General features: G+C 48.3%; 1 protein-coding gene across 3 annotated transcripts in view; it reads right to left on the reverse strand.

The window, feature by feature from the left end:
• ITSN1 (intersectin 1) overlaps positions 1–15,888 on the reverse strand; it is a 104,849-nt gene that overhangs the window by 38,179 nt on the left and 50,782 nt on the right. For all 3 annotated transcript variants that reach the window (XM_066177201.1, XM_066177200.1, XM_066177202.1), the window contains 6 exons: positions 15,063–15,150; positions 14,767–14,906; positions 7,339–7,463; positions 6,117–6,337; positions 5,033–5,154; positions 693–937 (listed from right to left, as the gene is read on the reverse strand). In XM_066177201.1, the coding sequence (XP_066033298.1) occupies positions 693–937; positions 5,033–5,154; positions 6,117–6,337; positions 7,339–7,463; positions 14,767–14,906; positions 15,063–15,150 (941 nt within the window). The remainder of the gene's footprint in view (positions 1–692; positions 938–5,032; positions 5,155–6,116; positions 6,338–7,338; positions 7,464–14,766; positions 14,907–15,062; positions 15,151–15,888) is intronic.

Consider the following 15,888-nt stretch of genomic DNA (forward strand, 5'->3'; position numbering starts at 1 on the left):
CTCACATCGCTTTCCCTTAGACAGGGAATCATGGAATGGTTTGGGGTTGGACCTTAAAATCCACCCAGTGCCACCCCTGCCACGGCAGGGACACCTCCCAGTGTCCCCAGTGTCCAACCTGGCCTTGGAGGTTGTGCTCCCTGAAGGGGCTCCAGGAGAGCTGCAGAGGGATTGTTCATTAGGAAGAGGAGTGGCAGGGCAAGGGGCAATGGGTTCCCACTGAAAGAGAGGAAATTTAAGTGGGAGTTGAAGAGGGGATTGTTCCCTGGCAGGGTGGGGGTGGAATTCCCAGAGCAGCTGTGGCTGCCCCTGGATCCCTGGCAGTGCCCAAGGCCAGGCTGGACACTGGGGACAGTGGGAGGTGTCCCTGCCATGGCAGGGCTGGCACTGGGTGGGATTTGAGGACCCTCCAGCCCAAAGCAGTCTGGGATTCTGTGATTCCAAGGGAAATGGCCTCCTTGGGATTTCCCCCTTGCCCACATCCTCGCTCAGGGGATGTCTCCTGCCCGTGCTGTGCCCAGGCAGGTGCGGTAAGTAAAAAGTGGGAGCAGCCTCAAGTCCCACAGGGCTGCAATTTTGACCGATTCCTACAGAAAGCATCCTTCACTTCTCAGAAGGCGTTTTCAGTTTGCACTCTGGCTCCTGTGCCCGGTGCCGGTTTCACTGAGGGGCTCAGCAGCACCCAAACCTACGTGGAGCTGAAGTCTGCCCAGTTGTTGGCTGCTGCAGGAGCCTCTGGAGGGGCAGGGGCTCCCAGGGGAGTGGAGGTTTCCTGCACAGACACTTTGGGAGCAGCAGAGGGCTCGGCCACGGGCTTGGCAGAGGCTGGAACTTCACTGTCCGGAATTTTCTCTGCGTAGTTTGCAGGGAACCATCCAGTTTTCCCCTTCAGTTCTCCACCAAGCCACCCTGGCTCTCCAGTCTGGCTTTCATCCACCTGCAGGCACAGGAAGTCAGAGAGTTAACAAATACACCCAGCAAATGGAAACTTTACTGAAAACAACCCAACTCCTCCACGCTAATGAACTTTTTGCAATGCAAGAGGGCTTGACAATTGTTTCTTTTTTTTTTTTCTTCCATACTGAAATCACAGAACCATGGAATGGTTTGGGTCAGAAGGGACCCTAAAAGTCTACCCAGTGCCACTCCTGCCATGGGCAGGGACACCTCCTACTGTCCCCAATGTCCAGCCTGGCCTTGGGCACTGCCAGGGATCCAGGGGCAGCCACAGCAAATCTGGGAATTCCAGCCCAGCCTCTCCCAAGGAATAATTTCTGCCCAACATCCCATCTAAACCCGTCATTTCTCAGTGTGAAGCCATTCCCTGTGTCCTGTCCCTCCATGCCTTGGGAATTGTCCCTCTCCAGGTTTCCTGGGGCTCCTTCAGGCCCTGCAAGGCCACCCTGAGCTCAGCCCAAAGCTTCTCCTGTCCAGGCTGAACAATCCCAGCTGTGCCAGCCTTTCCTCCCAGCAGAGCTGCTCCATCCCTCTGCTCATCCTGGAGCCTCCTCTGGGCTCTCTCCAGCAGCTCCACGTCCTCCCTGTGCTGGGCCCCGGGGCTGGGGCAGCTCTGCAGGTGGGGCCTCACCTGAGGGGGCCCAGGGACACAATCCCAATCCCTTTCCTGACCCCAATCCCTTCCCTGATCCCCACCCTGTGAAATCAGGTCAGGGCAAGGACGGATCCCTGTACCTGGACTCCTCAGAGGAGCTGCTGGTGAATTCCTTTGCCTCAGGCCATTTGTTGTCTCTGTGCCTCCCACTGGAACGTGCACCCACCCTCCCCACCCGGTGCAATCCAATCCCCCATTCCTGCTTTTTCGGGTCCCCCACCTCATCTCTCAGCCCCTGGCAGCCCAAGGCAATCCCAGAAATAAAGGCACTTTGCGCTTGACCGGTTCCATGTGCTTTCCCTGCAGTGCAGAGCAAAATTTCCACTGCAGCAGAGATGGGGAAGCAGCAGGACGGCAGAGGGAAGGGCACAGCAGAGGGTGGATGTGGGGAAAAGGGATTAAAGCACCGAGGCTGAACCATCCACACTGGGACCAGTCACCCCAGGCAGAGTCAGGGGCGGGAACTGCATCACCACACACCGAGGAAACAAACAGCACTGGAAAGGCAAATCTGGCTTGTGGGGATGCTCTAAAAAGAGCACCTTTGAGGTGAGCCACAGGCTGACAGAAACCACGGGGATTCTTCAGGCAGAAGGAAAAAAAAAAACAAAAAACAACCCAACCAAAAAGGTTTTAGAGGCATCCAATTAATGCTTCTGCAGGAGAGGATTGGAAGCTGCAATAATTCTAAAGTTGCCTGTGAGGAGACTCAGATCTCAGCTTATCCAACCCAACTGAGTCCTCTATGCACACTCATGAAAAGGCACTTTGAGGGATAATTTAAACTTCATCATTCATATCAGCTCTGGTTTCTTCTTCATCCGAAATACAAGTCACACCTGGTTTTGCAGTAGCAAAAATTTGAACTTTTAAATAAATTCCTTTGAATCTTTAAAAAGCTAGTTTGTTTCAATTTCCTTCAATTTTTACACCCACCATCCACAAGCCCCAACAACAATCCCCTATTATTTTTTTCCAAAATACAACCAGACTTTCAATGTCCACCTGACCAGTGAATTACAGCGTGTGGGAGGTTGGCCTTATTTATTCAACTGTACTTTAGAGCCACAGCTGACAACTCCTTCATTCTGTGGATCACAAAGAAGATTGATTCCAACTCCAACCACCAATAACTAAGGAAACTGATGAGAAACTGTCATTAGAATTCGTTGTAGATTTTTTTCAGGGAAGAATATCTGCTCCCACACAAAAGCTTGCTTGAGCTATAGCCAGGATTAAAATCAACCTAAACTTACAGTGGAAGAAAGTTCAAGTACATTGAAAGGATAAGATAATTTTAAAAAGGGAGAATTAAAAAGCCAGAGTAATTGTGTAATGCGTGGCACCAGATCCAGTGGTGCCACAGGCTTTTCCCAGCAGCCAGGCAGAGCAGAGCCCTCCCCAGACTGGCAAATCCTTTTCTTTCCTGGACAAATCCTCCTCCTCCCTGTTTCCTCAGCCAGGGCTCAGGGTTCATGCCCAGGATGAAGGGTTTACACTCTTGGAAAGCTCATTCCCAAGCTCTGGTAAAGGCCCAGCTCCTGTGACAGAACAAGCTCTGCAGCCCCATTCCAGTCCAGAATTCCAGCCTCTAAATCTTTTTTTAAGATTTTGTTTCAATTTCCTTCAATTTTTACACCCACCATCCACAAGTCCCAACAGATCCCAGACGAGTTTTTCCCAAAACACAACCAGACTTTCAATGTCCACCTGACCAGCGAATTACAGTGTGTGGGAGGTGGGTTTTATTTGCCTCCTGCCCGCCGCACGACAGGAGCACTGCTCCAAAACGGGTCAGAATTTGAGCTCCAGTGTGGGCCAGCTTCTCCAGGGAACAGGGATTTGGGAGGACAGGAAGCTCCCGGCACTGATGTCACCAGTCACCTTAACACCGAGCTTGAAAATTGCTTTTTCCCCAAGGAAAAAGGCACCGCTGGGACTTTTGGATCCACAGGACAAACACGGGGAGGGCAGAGGGAGGAGCCAAAGGCAGCATCAAAAGCAAACCCTGGTCCAGGGCGTCTGAATTACTTTTGATAAGGAGCTGGGGTTTGTTGATTTGGCCCCTGGGGCGTTCAAACCCAAGGAACTGCAGGGGAACAAACGGTGGTGATGGCCCTGGAGCCCCTGCAGAACCTCCCTGGCAGCACTTACCCACTCCCTCTTCACCTCCAGGGCAAGCAGGGATGCAAAGCAAGGCACAGCAAGGTTACAGCTCAGCACTGAGCACACAGCAGCCCTTTAAACCCTCCCTGCAGGGCAGCAGAGCCCCCCAGGAACCCGCTTCAATTAGCAAAATCGCTTCAATAAAGGCAACGGAGAGGAATTACCCTGCTGGGGGTGAGTGGGTTAAAACCCAGCCCATAAGCAAAGTCTGTGTTTGAAATATGCGGAGTGCTCTTTAGCATCACATGTTTTGGGGGGAAATGTTATTTCCTTGCAAATCTCTCTCTAAAAATTATTCCAGTGCTCTTTGGATTTGTGTATTTTGGGGGAAATGTTATTTCCCTGCAAATATCTATTTAAAAAGGATTCCAGCGCTCCTCAGAATCACATGTTTGAGGAAAAATGTTATTTTCCCTGCGTTAACAGGGACAAATAAGTGCAGAACTGCTTAGAAGCACATATTCTGAGGGGGGGGAAAAGAAAAGTGTTATTTTCACTGCAAATGTCTATTTAAAAATGTATGAAATGCTTTTGAAAATCACAATTTTCCCAAAAAGGTGTGAATTTCCCCCATTTCCCAGGAAGACAAGGCATTTCCCAGCAGCCTCCAGAGCCTCCTCTCCAACACCACTTTCACCTTCACAACCTGTTGTGTGCTCACTCGGAGTGAGTGACAGTGACACTGAGCCAGGATTCACTCTGGATTTTCCAGAAGCCCGTTCCAAGGTCACAAACACCCCAGGAGTAAAAAGCCAAACCAACCCCAGAAGGTTCCATTTCCCAGAGCAGGTTTTTAAAAATAATAATTACAACTTAGGGGAGCCTACAAAGTGTACTTTTCCAAAATCCACTGTTACTAAACCGAGCTAAAATGTGCAAGCTCTTAAAATCGATTTTGTTGGGTAGAACGCTGTTGGGAATACAATTGGGAATACAATTTAAGGATTCCCCCAGGAATTTTCATTCTGCATGGTAAGAACATACTAATAATGATTAATTAGTATTAATAGCCACTTGATCCCTGCAGCCATTAACCAGGGAATTGTAACTCAGGGAGAGAAAAGCAAACCTTGCTTCAGAGTTTGACACAACACACTGACCACATCCCTGAAAAAACTTGGAGATTCTTCTCTATCCGTACACCTGCAACCAAATTTTTGGGATTTAAAGTTTCCTTTCTTGCCATATAAATTGGAAATCACCCATGGCAGAAGCTGGAGGATTTTCCCAAGGAATATCCCGCTCCCTGCTTACCATGACGATGTCTCCAGGCTGGATGGTGATCTCGTCGTGGCTTCTGGATTCAAAAGGATACAGAGCTCTATAATACACTATTTTTACATCCTCCTGAGCAGAAATGGTTAGAGGAGCTTTCTCTGAGCAAAGGAAACAAACACACAGATACAGAGAGAAGGAATCAAACCACCTGGTTTTTGAACGCTTGGAACACGGGGTGGGAAGTGGAGACAAGAATCACCAGACGTGGCAGGGTCTGCAGAAGTACCTCAGCCCCTTTTTACACATGGGAAATAGAAAAATTGATTCTTTAAATACGATTTTCTTATTATTTTCTCCTCTGAACAACAGAAACACAGCATGGCCTGGGTTGGGAGGGACCTTAAAGCCCATCCAGTGCCACCCTTGCCATGAGCAGGGACACCTTCCACTGTCCCAGGCTGCTCCAAGCCCCAGTGTCCAACCTTGCCAAAACTTGGAGTCCACAGCCCCTCTGGGCAGGATTTAGTCATTTAAAAAAGTGATGCAATCCTTCTGGACAAATATTTAAACCAGTCCTACATCCCCAAACAGTTCTTGTGCGTATCCAAGCCACTTAAGGGGAAGCAGGACACCCAATACAAGTAAAAAATCAGGATACAATGCTCGGAAAAAGCTCTCAGCTGAAAGTGACTGTGTGGGGAGCAGAAAAAGGGAGATTAAATCTTAGATCACTGGTCCAGTGAACAAAGGCAGGCAAGGAAGGAAAAGAGTGACCAAATGACATATTGTTCCTACTCTGAAAAATCCCAAGGCACGTATCCCCACAGCAAAATAAAAACTGCAGGAGTAGTTTTTGACATCTTGCATCCCTCCAGCCCCTTCCAGCTGACATTCCCCCTTTCCCTTGCCCTGCAGTCTCCGAGCTGTGCTTTCCCCTCCGCCTTTGGGGAAGAACAGTGACGTCTTACAGAACCTTTTGTGGAGTCTGGAGCCCAAGCCATGCATGATTTCCTTTAACCAGACTCACAACCCAGCCCTGAACCCCACCTTGTTCTATGTTAAATGGGAGAAGGAAAGAGAACTGAGCTGTCCCAGGGCATTCCCTGCTGTTGGGCCCTACCTGCGTTGGACCAGGGGGCCTGGCCGGGCTTGTTGGGCTCCTGGTGGGGCTGGAAGAGTTTACTCAGCTTCTCCTGCATCTCCTGTTTCCCCTTTTCCTCACTTTCCTTCTTCTTGGGGACTTCTTCCCTTTTTTGCTTGTCATCTTCCTGGATTTTTTTTTGCCACTGTGCTTCTTCCTCTGGCTGTCCCCGCTCCAGCCGCGGTTTGTCCTGGATCCTCCTGGGGGACAATGGGGGGGGTTACAGCCACCCAAACCAAAGCCACCAAAGCTCTGGGCTCATCTCCGGGGCAAAGTGTCCTCTTTAGGGCTTTTCTGTGCCCTAAATGTATTTTGGGGAGTTATCAAGCACTCCCCAGCATCTCCTTACACTGGGAATGATTCCCAGAAATCATGGAATGGTTTGGGTGGGAAGGGACCTTAAAGATCCAACCCCAAGGTAAGACTCCAGACAGCCAAGTCAGAAAGAGAAAAGCAGGAATCAGAACATCTGTCCATCCTTATCCTCACGTTGAGGGGCAGGGAGGAGAAGTATTTGCGAGTTTTACACAGCACTCCAGAGAATTATTGGGAATATTTCCCGTTGCCAGCTGCCAGAGTGAACAAGTCCTTCCCCTCCACCAGAGGACAAGGCATCAAGAAATGAACAAATACTCTCTGCTGGAAACAATTTGCCCCAGTAGAGATAACTCTGAAGATGTGAAGGATGTTCAGATTGCTCCAGCCTGTTTCATGGCCCATTTCACCCCTGGAATTTCTGCAGAATTAGAGACAAATGCCTGAGAAGCAGCTGCTCCTCACATGCTCGGTGTGCTACAAAGAACAGACTTTGTCCAAGGACAATGCGAATTCCTGATCAAAAACAGTGTGAGGAAAGAAACTAATCCATGGAATCTCAAGATCCCTGAGGCTGGAAAAGCCCTCCCAGCCCAGGCAGTCCCACCCTGTCCCCAGCCCGGAGCTCTGAGTGCCACCTCCAGGTGACACCTGCAGGGACGGGCACTCCAAAGCTCCCTGGGCAGCTCTTCCCAAGACGTGAGCACCCTTTCCATGGGGAAACTCCTGCTGCTGGCCAACCAATCCACTTCCCAAGCATTAGAGGGTGGCACTAGAGGACACAAACCTCATCTGCGTCCCTGGAAATTTTGGGCAGACGGGAATGTTTTCCAGGAGATGCCAGGGGAGTTCTTACATTTAGGGTTCTATTAAAGCAGTTTGTTACCTCTGAGCTTCTTTTTGCTTTTCCAGCTCCACTGTCTTCCTTTCCTGTTCCTTCTGTTTCAACCTCTCAGCTTCCAAGCTCTTCTGCTTCTGGAGCTGCTGTTTGTTATGGATTTCTCTCAGCTCCTGGATTAAAGGAAAGCAAACAGGAGTAAACGTCCACCCTGTGAATCAGAACTGACCCCAGAGAGTTCCCTGTGAGGGGACAACACCTGGCAGTGGTTGGGGATCTCCCAAACTCCCACTCCTGCCAAATGCAGGAATTTCAGGTTCATTCCCAGGGTCTCTGAAACAGCTACTGTCTTCCTATTTCTATCCATTAAAGGGTTGGGAAACCTTTAAAAAAGGACTCGGAAAAAATGGACAAAACTTAATCTGAACACTCCCTTGTTTTGTTTGTTGGTTTACGGAATCCAGTTTTTAAATTCCATACACGGATCTGCCCTCTGAGCTCCTAATCAGTCTCATCTGCTGATTAATGCTGATTTACTAAAGAACCTTCAGGGCTGGTTTATACACAGGAGACTGAAATCCTGAAGGAATGTCTTTGGGCTGAATCATGGCACAGAGAGTATTCCTGCATATATAAATCGTTTTTTCTTCAATTGCCTGAAAATATTGGAATATAAATAATAATAATACCATAATATTTTCCTCAAGATTTGTCCTCTGCATTAACACCTATTAACACAAATCCAGCTTTGAACTGGGATTTCTCTGCATAACCTGGAATTTTGCACCTGAACTCCTCAGCACCACAGTAGAAAAAGGGAAAATGCATCAATGACCGCTGAGGGTTTTCACTGAAAAGAGTTCGCTTCAAAAATTGGTATCTTTTCATGAAGATATTGTACAGAAACAGAAACAGGTAAGCTTGGGAGGATTTGGATGGCTTTTCAGAAATTCCCAATCTACAAACCACAGGAAGTTTTCACGTAAAACCCCTCATGCACCGACCCAAATGAGAAAATTGCCTGAGAGACAAAAAAAAAAAATTGAAGCGGATCCGAGGATGAAAGTTACAAAAGGGGAGCTGATCCTTGTGGCCCAGGTCTCAGTTTTATTTCATTAACGCTCCTCGATTTTAAATTCAATAAAAGCTGAGCTCAGCATCATTGAGGAGAGAATCAGTTCTCAGGGAAGCTGGATTAAAGAGACCTTTCAATAATCATTTAAGTTTCCCACAGACATCTGAACGCAGCCAAGCTGCTGGGTCAGCGTTCTGTGAAAGGATTTTGCTGTGACACAACCGTTTGTTAAGAAAAATCAAACCCAGTTTACAGTGCTGGCACTGGATGGAGCATTTTTGGAGACGAAAAACTCCCATGTACATCCCTTTGGAGTCAGGCAGGAGGAAACAAAGGTGTGCTGGGCATCTCCTGGAAACAGAGATGCTCCGCTGCTTTGCCAAAGGAGGGAGGGGAAGGAGGAGCCAGCATCTCCCACAGTTCTGCTGGAAAGCAGCTGAACAAGATTCTGAAAGCACTTCAACAGCCGAGACATTTCCAGCAGGATGTGGGGCACAGCCCCACACTCATCCTGTCAGGCACAGCTCCCAGCTGGACATGTCCCACTCCCGTCCTGCAATTCCAAAGGCTTCGCTGGTTCCTGGGGTGCAGGACAAGGAATGCCTCACCTTAAAAGCAGAGAAATTGTTTCCCTGGCATTTCAATCCGAACACACCAACAAGGAGGATTTGAGGTGTTGCAACAGCCACGTTCAGAATGTTGAACAGGGGTGACAGCATTTCACAGAGCAGAGCAATATTCGCTATACACAGCCCAGTCATTTGCTACCAAAACCTTCGCGGTAGAAACGGAGCAGTTTTGGCCCAGATTGTGCCTTTTTGACAGAAAGACAACAGGACTTGGGATATCCAGGGATTACAATCCAAGGTCTCCATCAGATCTTCTCCCTTGAGACAAGCAGAGCATTTGATCCCAGAGGGAAGGACCCTGCAGTTCTGTGCTCCCGGAGGCTTCTCCAGAGCTTTCCTGCCCCGTTCCCCAGCTCCCAAAGCCTCCGCTTTGGCCTTGGCAGACAATTCCTCCCTTCATCCCACCCTGGGGGGACTGGGCAAAGGAAGGAAGCTCCCCTCTCCTCCCTGCAATCACAGATTACAGTGATGCGTAGGGATGCTTCCCATCCCAGTGTTTGCTCTTCCAAAATTCTGAAAATCGGGACCAAAACAGGCAATTCCCTTCAACTCTTGAAGTTCCAGATAAGCAAAAGACAAAACCAACTCACTAGAACTGTGCCTGAGCTGCAACTCAAGGCACATAAGGATTAGATAAAAACCCAAGGCTAAACTCTCCTCTCTGGTTTGGTTTTGGTGCTGGCACCCCTCAGCAAACCCTGACTCAGTGCAACACTGCACACTCATCTGCTGAGGGGAAGTGAAGCACGTAACGGGAGGAGGCTCCTTACTCAGAGAGAGCTGCGTCCTGCCTGAGCAGGGCACGGAGAGCTTTGGGAAGGAGCGTGAGTGCTGGATGCATGTAAGAGACGGTCCGAAGATCCCTCATCTGCCGCACGACCATGGTCAAGGACAGAGACTGAAACCCCTAAAAGGGACTTGAAAATCTCAACACAGGAGTTCTGGCCTGGCTGAGGCGGGATGTTGGCCAAGTGCTGCCTGCAGGTGTGTTCGATGAAAAAACCCAGCATGCATATTGGAACATCAGAACCTGAGCAGAAACAATGGGCGAGTCACGGTGAAGTGACCGCGCCTGCTGACACTGTACTGGTTGACGCTGTACCTGCTGACGACGGACTTGTTCTGGGTTCTCTAAATGAACACACTGCAATGATTTCCCCCACCTGTTTGGCCAACTGCCTGTCGCTTCGGAGAGGACTATAAGAACCCTGGAGACCCCCGCTCATTTTTGTGATCACCCCACTGGAGAAACTCACGTCTAGAGGCATCTTCAAAAGCCTCGAGGACTCGGCCCTCCATGCTGGTAGCTATAATCCCCTTCACCTCTTTTTCTGTCTTTCTTACTATTCTCTTTTCTCTCCCCACTATCGCATTTGTTGGCACTAAATAAAGGTGCATTTGTGATTGAGTAAACTGAGTTTGTCCCCCGCTGTGTCTTTTGCGCTCTGAGATCCCTAAAACGAACCATCACGAACCCCGCCTGTGTGAGCGGATCGTGACAATGCAGCCCAGGAGGAGTGCCAGGCACTGCAGCACTGCCTCTTCCACTGCCACCGACTGGGAGAAAGAAATGCTGAGATGGAAAGAGGTGCTGGGAGCAGGAGCGCCCTGCTCACGCTGACACACAGGCGCTGGCAGCCACAGGACACACAGACAGCACTGCGACAGCTCAGCCCACTGGGGGTTCACTGCTTTTACCAGGCACTGGGGGAAAAATCCTCAGCAAAGCTGGTTCAGAAACATGAACTCATTCCTTGCGTGGGTCTTGGGCAGGAGCAGCAGCAAGGAATTCTGGATTCTCCCACGTTACAGACCTTGGAGACTGGAGTCACATCGAGCCTTGAGCTTGGAGGGTCAGTTTAGATCCAGGGATTTGGGCAGGGATTCTTTCTCCTGAGGGTGGGCAGGGCCTGGCACAGGGTGCCCAGAGCAGCTGTGGCTGCCCCTGGATCCCTGGCAGCGCCCGAGGCCAGGTTGGGCATTGAGGAATTGGACAGTGGGAGGTGTCCCTGCCATGGCAGGGGTGGCACTGGACGAGTTTTAATGTCCCTTCCAACTCAAACAGTTCCATGATCATAAAATAAACAAGTGACCAACTCCATTTCATCGATACCTGTATCAACATTAATTATTAGATCTCTAGGCTGAGATTTTCAAGGAGCCCAGGAGCTTCACCTCCTTCAACCCCAAGACACAAAGAAGTGGCCAAACTTTCAACCTTGTAACAAACTCTGTCACTTTATAGCCAAATACAGCCCAATCCACAAGACTGTTAGATCATAAAATGCCCCAAATCTCATTTGAAATGACGCCTGAGCAGACAAACAAGCACCAACAGTCTCCTGAAACCAAGATTCTCCTTGGTTCTTTTATTTCTCTTGGTATTTTTAGGTTCTCCCCAAAGATACCCAATGGTACAATTCAAATGACCTGCTTTGAAATAGTAATAACATTTTGTAAGGCTGAAAAGCTGTTGGTGGAAATGCACCAAATTCTATGAATATTTCCAGCTCCAAAGGACTCATCAGAAGGAATCGAAATCAGTTGTTTTGGGGAGATGACAGGAAGATCCAGCAGGAAAAAAAAAATCTTATTTTTTTCTCTCTAATCACTCCTATGATATTAGGACACACAGCAAAGGTGATGTAATTTAACATTTGTGTGAAGTATTCCCTTACTACAGAACATAAAAACATGGAGACAAATCCAGAGTATCCTGTAAACTGCTGTGGTTGGGAAAAGCTGCCTGGAAAACTAAATTACCTTGATTAAATCCAGAGCTTGTAATTTCTTTTTGTTTGATAAAAACGTATTTTAAAAAGGGAAGATTTCCATCTTTCCCATCTTGAACTATTGTCCCTCAATTTACAAGAAACCTTCATCATATTTAGAGCTCAGATGTGGTGGAATTGCTGAGACACAATTTGAAAAATTTCCCATTTCCCTGTGAGCATTATCCAGCTGCCTGATAAGCACACAGATGGCACCACAGGACACACCCAGGAACTGAGAACTCAACAAGAAGTTCTTCTGCTACTCAGGGAAATTATTCATTTAGCATTGTTTACAAGCCAATTGTACCTATTGTCAGTGTCAGTCACTTTCCCACTGGTGGGTCCTAAAAGCTGTCACAGGTTTTTATTATTTTTCAGGTAACTGTATGTGAGATTTATGGAAGTTCATGCTGACTTGCTTTGGAGTGATATGATCATCTAAGAGAGAGGTGTGTTCTCTGTGGGTGGAGAACTCCCACTTCACAGAAATCCCAGTAAATCCAGGATTCCAGGAAAGCTTTCACTGGCCTTGGGCATAAAATCCCAGATTTTTTTTTTCCCAGGCTCCCCAGGGAATGGGCACGGCCCCGAGGCTGCCAGAGCTCCAGGAGAGCTTGGCCAGTGCTCCAGGGATGCCCAGGGGGGATTGTTGGGGGTCTGGGCAGGGACAGGGTGGGACTGGATCATCCCTGTGGTCCTTTCCAGCTCAGGACACTCCATGATTCCATGAAGTCACTGCTGCTCTCACTCAGCAGTTTCTGAGTGGTTTCTCTCTCCCTTCAACACTGAGCCCACAAAAAGGTCCATGTGCCTTTTTAGGGATTTAAATCCAGTTATAAAATCCTCCAGGCCCCCCAAAATACACCCGGCACATCTTGAGAAACTACAAAAGGGAGAATTCTCTGAATTCAGCTCCCACTGCTCAGTGTCCACAGCACAGCTGGGGCTGGAGCGTGTCCAGGGCAGGGCAGGGAGCTGGGGAAGGGGCTGGAGCCCCAGGAGGGGCTGAGGGAGCTGGGCAAGGGGCTGAGCCTGGAGAAAAGGAGGCTCAGGGGGGACCTGGTGGCTCTGCACAAGTCCCTGCCAGGAGGGGACAGCCGGGGGGGTCGGGCTCTGCTCCCAGGGAACAGGGACAGGAGGAGAGGGAACGGCCTCGGGCTGGCCCAGGGGAGGCTCAGCTTGGCCAGCAGCAGGAATTTCCCCATGGAAAGGGTGCTCAGGCCTTGGCAGGGGCTGCCCAGGGAGCTCTGGAGTGCCTGTCTCTGGGTGTGGCCCTTGGGGACAGGGGTTGGGTGATGCTGGGGTGGCACTGGGTGATCCTGGGGGTCCCCTCCCACCCTGACCGTTCTGGGATTCTGTCCCTGCTGAACTCAGCCCTTCCAGGAAAGCCAGGGAAGCTCAGCAGGGCAGAAATCCCCACAGGCAGCCCCTGGTCTGCTCCCCCTGGCAGATGAGTCCCACAATCTCCTCCAGCCAGAGGAGACTTTCTGCTCTTCCCAAAAAAGCGTCTCCACAATTCCTCATCAACTGATTGAAACCAATTTTCCTCGTAAGCTGCAAAATCATTTACCTGTAGTCAAAGCATTCCTGGCACATGCTGATAAATCTGGGCTTAATGGGCAACTTCAATTTTTAATTATTGCCAGCTTGTTATCTCTGAAGTGCAATACCTCAGTATTTAAAAGACTGAATTCTGGGTGACTGGTTTGTTGGTTTTGGGGTTGGTTTTTTTTGCTGCTGTCACAAAACCAAGACTCTTCACCCTTTTCCCATTTATGTTCAGGTAATTTATGATCAAACCAAATACAGGCACTAATTTTAGAATCAACATCCTTTGGTCCAATTTATCACTTTTAAAGGACTCCATTAAAAAAAAATAATACTCAAGAAGCACAACATGCTGAGATGTATCCAAAAACCATACATGAAGAAAAATTAAGTGAGGTTTTAAACCTCAAGGTTTAATTAAGCAAGGGTTAGACCATTCTATTTTCTTTTAAATACAAATTGTGCCCATTTAGTTTGTTCTGTGTCTGACTCTGCAGAGATTCTCCCCTTCCATCCCCCCTGTCTCAGACTGGGAAAGTCATTTTCAAATTAACCTTCAAACAGGGCCTCACTTTTAATTTTTCCTATAATTATTAATAATTCCAATTCAAACCAGCTATTTGTTGCTTAAACTCAACCCCACCTTCCATCCTAAATTGTTTGATTTGATCCCAGTTGATCAGCTTTCGTAACAGCTCCATTAATGTCTCAGTCACAGTGATTTTCCTGCTGAATACTTTTAGGACAACTTGTGACACCTTGCAGGAAACTGAATCTTTTTGGTCAGCTTTCAGGAGAAACCCACCAGTGGAATTAGCAGATAAAGTACTTGAACACTGGAATGCTTTATGAAGAAACGAATGCTATGAAAAGTTTGTAATTACAGAACTGATTTCCAACTTCTCTCTGTAGAGCCCTGACACTGCTGGTGCAGAAATATACACAAAAAAAAATAAATATCAGAGTTTTAACCAAGACTGAGCAGTAAAGCATGAAACCATAAAGCACAGGCAGCTACACTCAGACAAGCAGGAGCACACGGACAGCAGATAACAATTCTGGGTGCCAGGAGAAAATCAAGCATCTTTTATTCAAGATTTCAATCTGAACTCCTGATCCCAGCAGGTTTGCTGACCTGCTCCTGCACTCCTTGGATGCAAAAGCACAGAAATTGGTAATTTCATTTCTGCAAGCATAAATTCGGAATCAGGGCTCAAATTTCCTCCTGAAGAGACTCTGCGGATTAAATTGATTCAAAGCCTGAGCTGGAAAGCTGAGCAGCATCTTCTTAAAACTAAAATCAAAATTAAATCAAATCCTCAACAGACAGATTGGAGAATGCTCCCCAAACTGACACTCTTAATCATTTCAGTTCATTTCTTTTCCCCCACAACCAGGTTAGAAAATAATTAACTGAACATTGAGAAAGTCTTAATGAGGCCTGGGTTACCTTCAGCTGATTATTGAAAATATCAATTTCCTGCAGTTTGGATCTGGTTTCTTTCTCCACCTCATCCAGCTGGTCCCGGAGCTGCTGCCTTGCCAATTCCTTGGCTTCCAAGGCTCTTTTGATGGTGAGGAGGGAATCCCCTGGTTTGGAACACATTGGCAGGTCAGTATTTTCTTCCACGCAACAGTTCAGGTCATAGAAAGCAACGTTTTCCCATCTGCACCTTGTAACACACAAAGAGCAGGTCCGGGGGACACTGCAGTGAGGGAAGGCGTCCTGCCCCAAAATCTACTCACTGTGCAAACTGTTCTGCTGGACTTGCTTGAGCTGATCGTTCAGCAGCTGCTTCTCTGGAATCAGCCTGCCCAGCATCTGCTGGGACTCCTGGAGCCCAGACACGGGCAGGGAAGACAACAACAGAAACAGGCAAAAGGTGAGTGAGGGACAGCTTCAGCCATGAGACCTCTCATGTTCATTTCTGCTTTACTTTTGCCCTCCCTGAATGATGTATTATTGTTTACTTCCATCCTTTGTATTATTGCTCTTATCCAAGCACTGTCTGTGTGATATCCTCTCAGAATCCAGATGTTCTCTGCCAGGCCAGAGGAGTGGATGTATCAAATTGATTTAATTCCCATTGAATACTGAACCTGGCTTGGAATTACCCAAAACTGAGGGCAGAGAGACAAGGCTAAATTTGAGGAAATGTTCAAGCAAGCACTTACTAAATGTTTAATTCTGGTTTTTATAAATGAAACACAGAATCCCCAAATCCCTGAGGTTGGAAAAGCCCTCCCAGCCCAGGCAGTGCCACCTTGTCCCCAGCCCGGAGCTCTGAGTGCCACCTCCAGGTGACACCTGCAGGGACGGGCACTCCAAAGCTCCCTGGGCAGCCCCTGCCAAGGCCTGAGCACCCTTTCCATGGGGAAATTCCTGCTGCTGGCCAAGCTGAGCCTCCCCTGGGCCAGCCTGAGGCCGTTCCCTAAGAGCAGAGCCTGACCCTCCCTAGCAGCACCCTCCACTAATAGTTAATTAATAATATTAATTAATAACAGTGCTAATGATTAGTAACTTAGGTCAGGAATAGAAAGACAAATATTTACAGGAAGAGAAAATGAAGAC

Source organism: Chamaea fasciata, unplaced genomic scaffold (assembly GCF_029207755.1).
Source record: "Chamaea fasciata isolate MVZ Bird 193981 ecotype frontalis unplaced genomic scaffold, bChaFas1.0.hap1 SCAF_2, whole genome shotgun sequence".
Taxonomy (NCBI): Eukaryota; Metazoa; Chordata; class Aves; order Passeriformes; family Sylviidae; genus Chamaea; species Chamaea fasciata.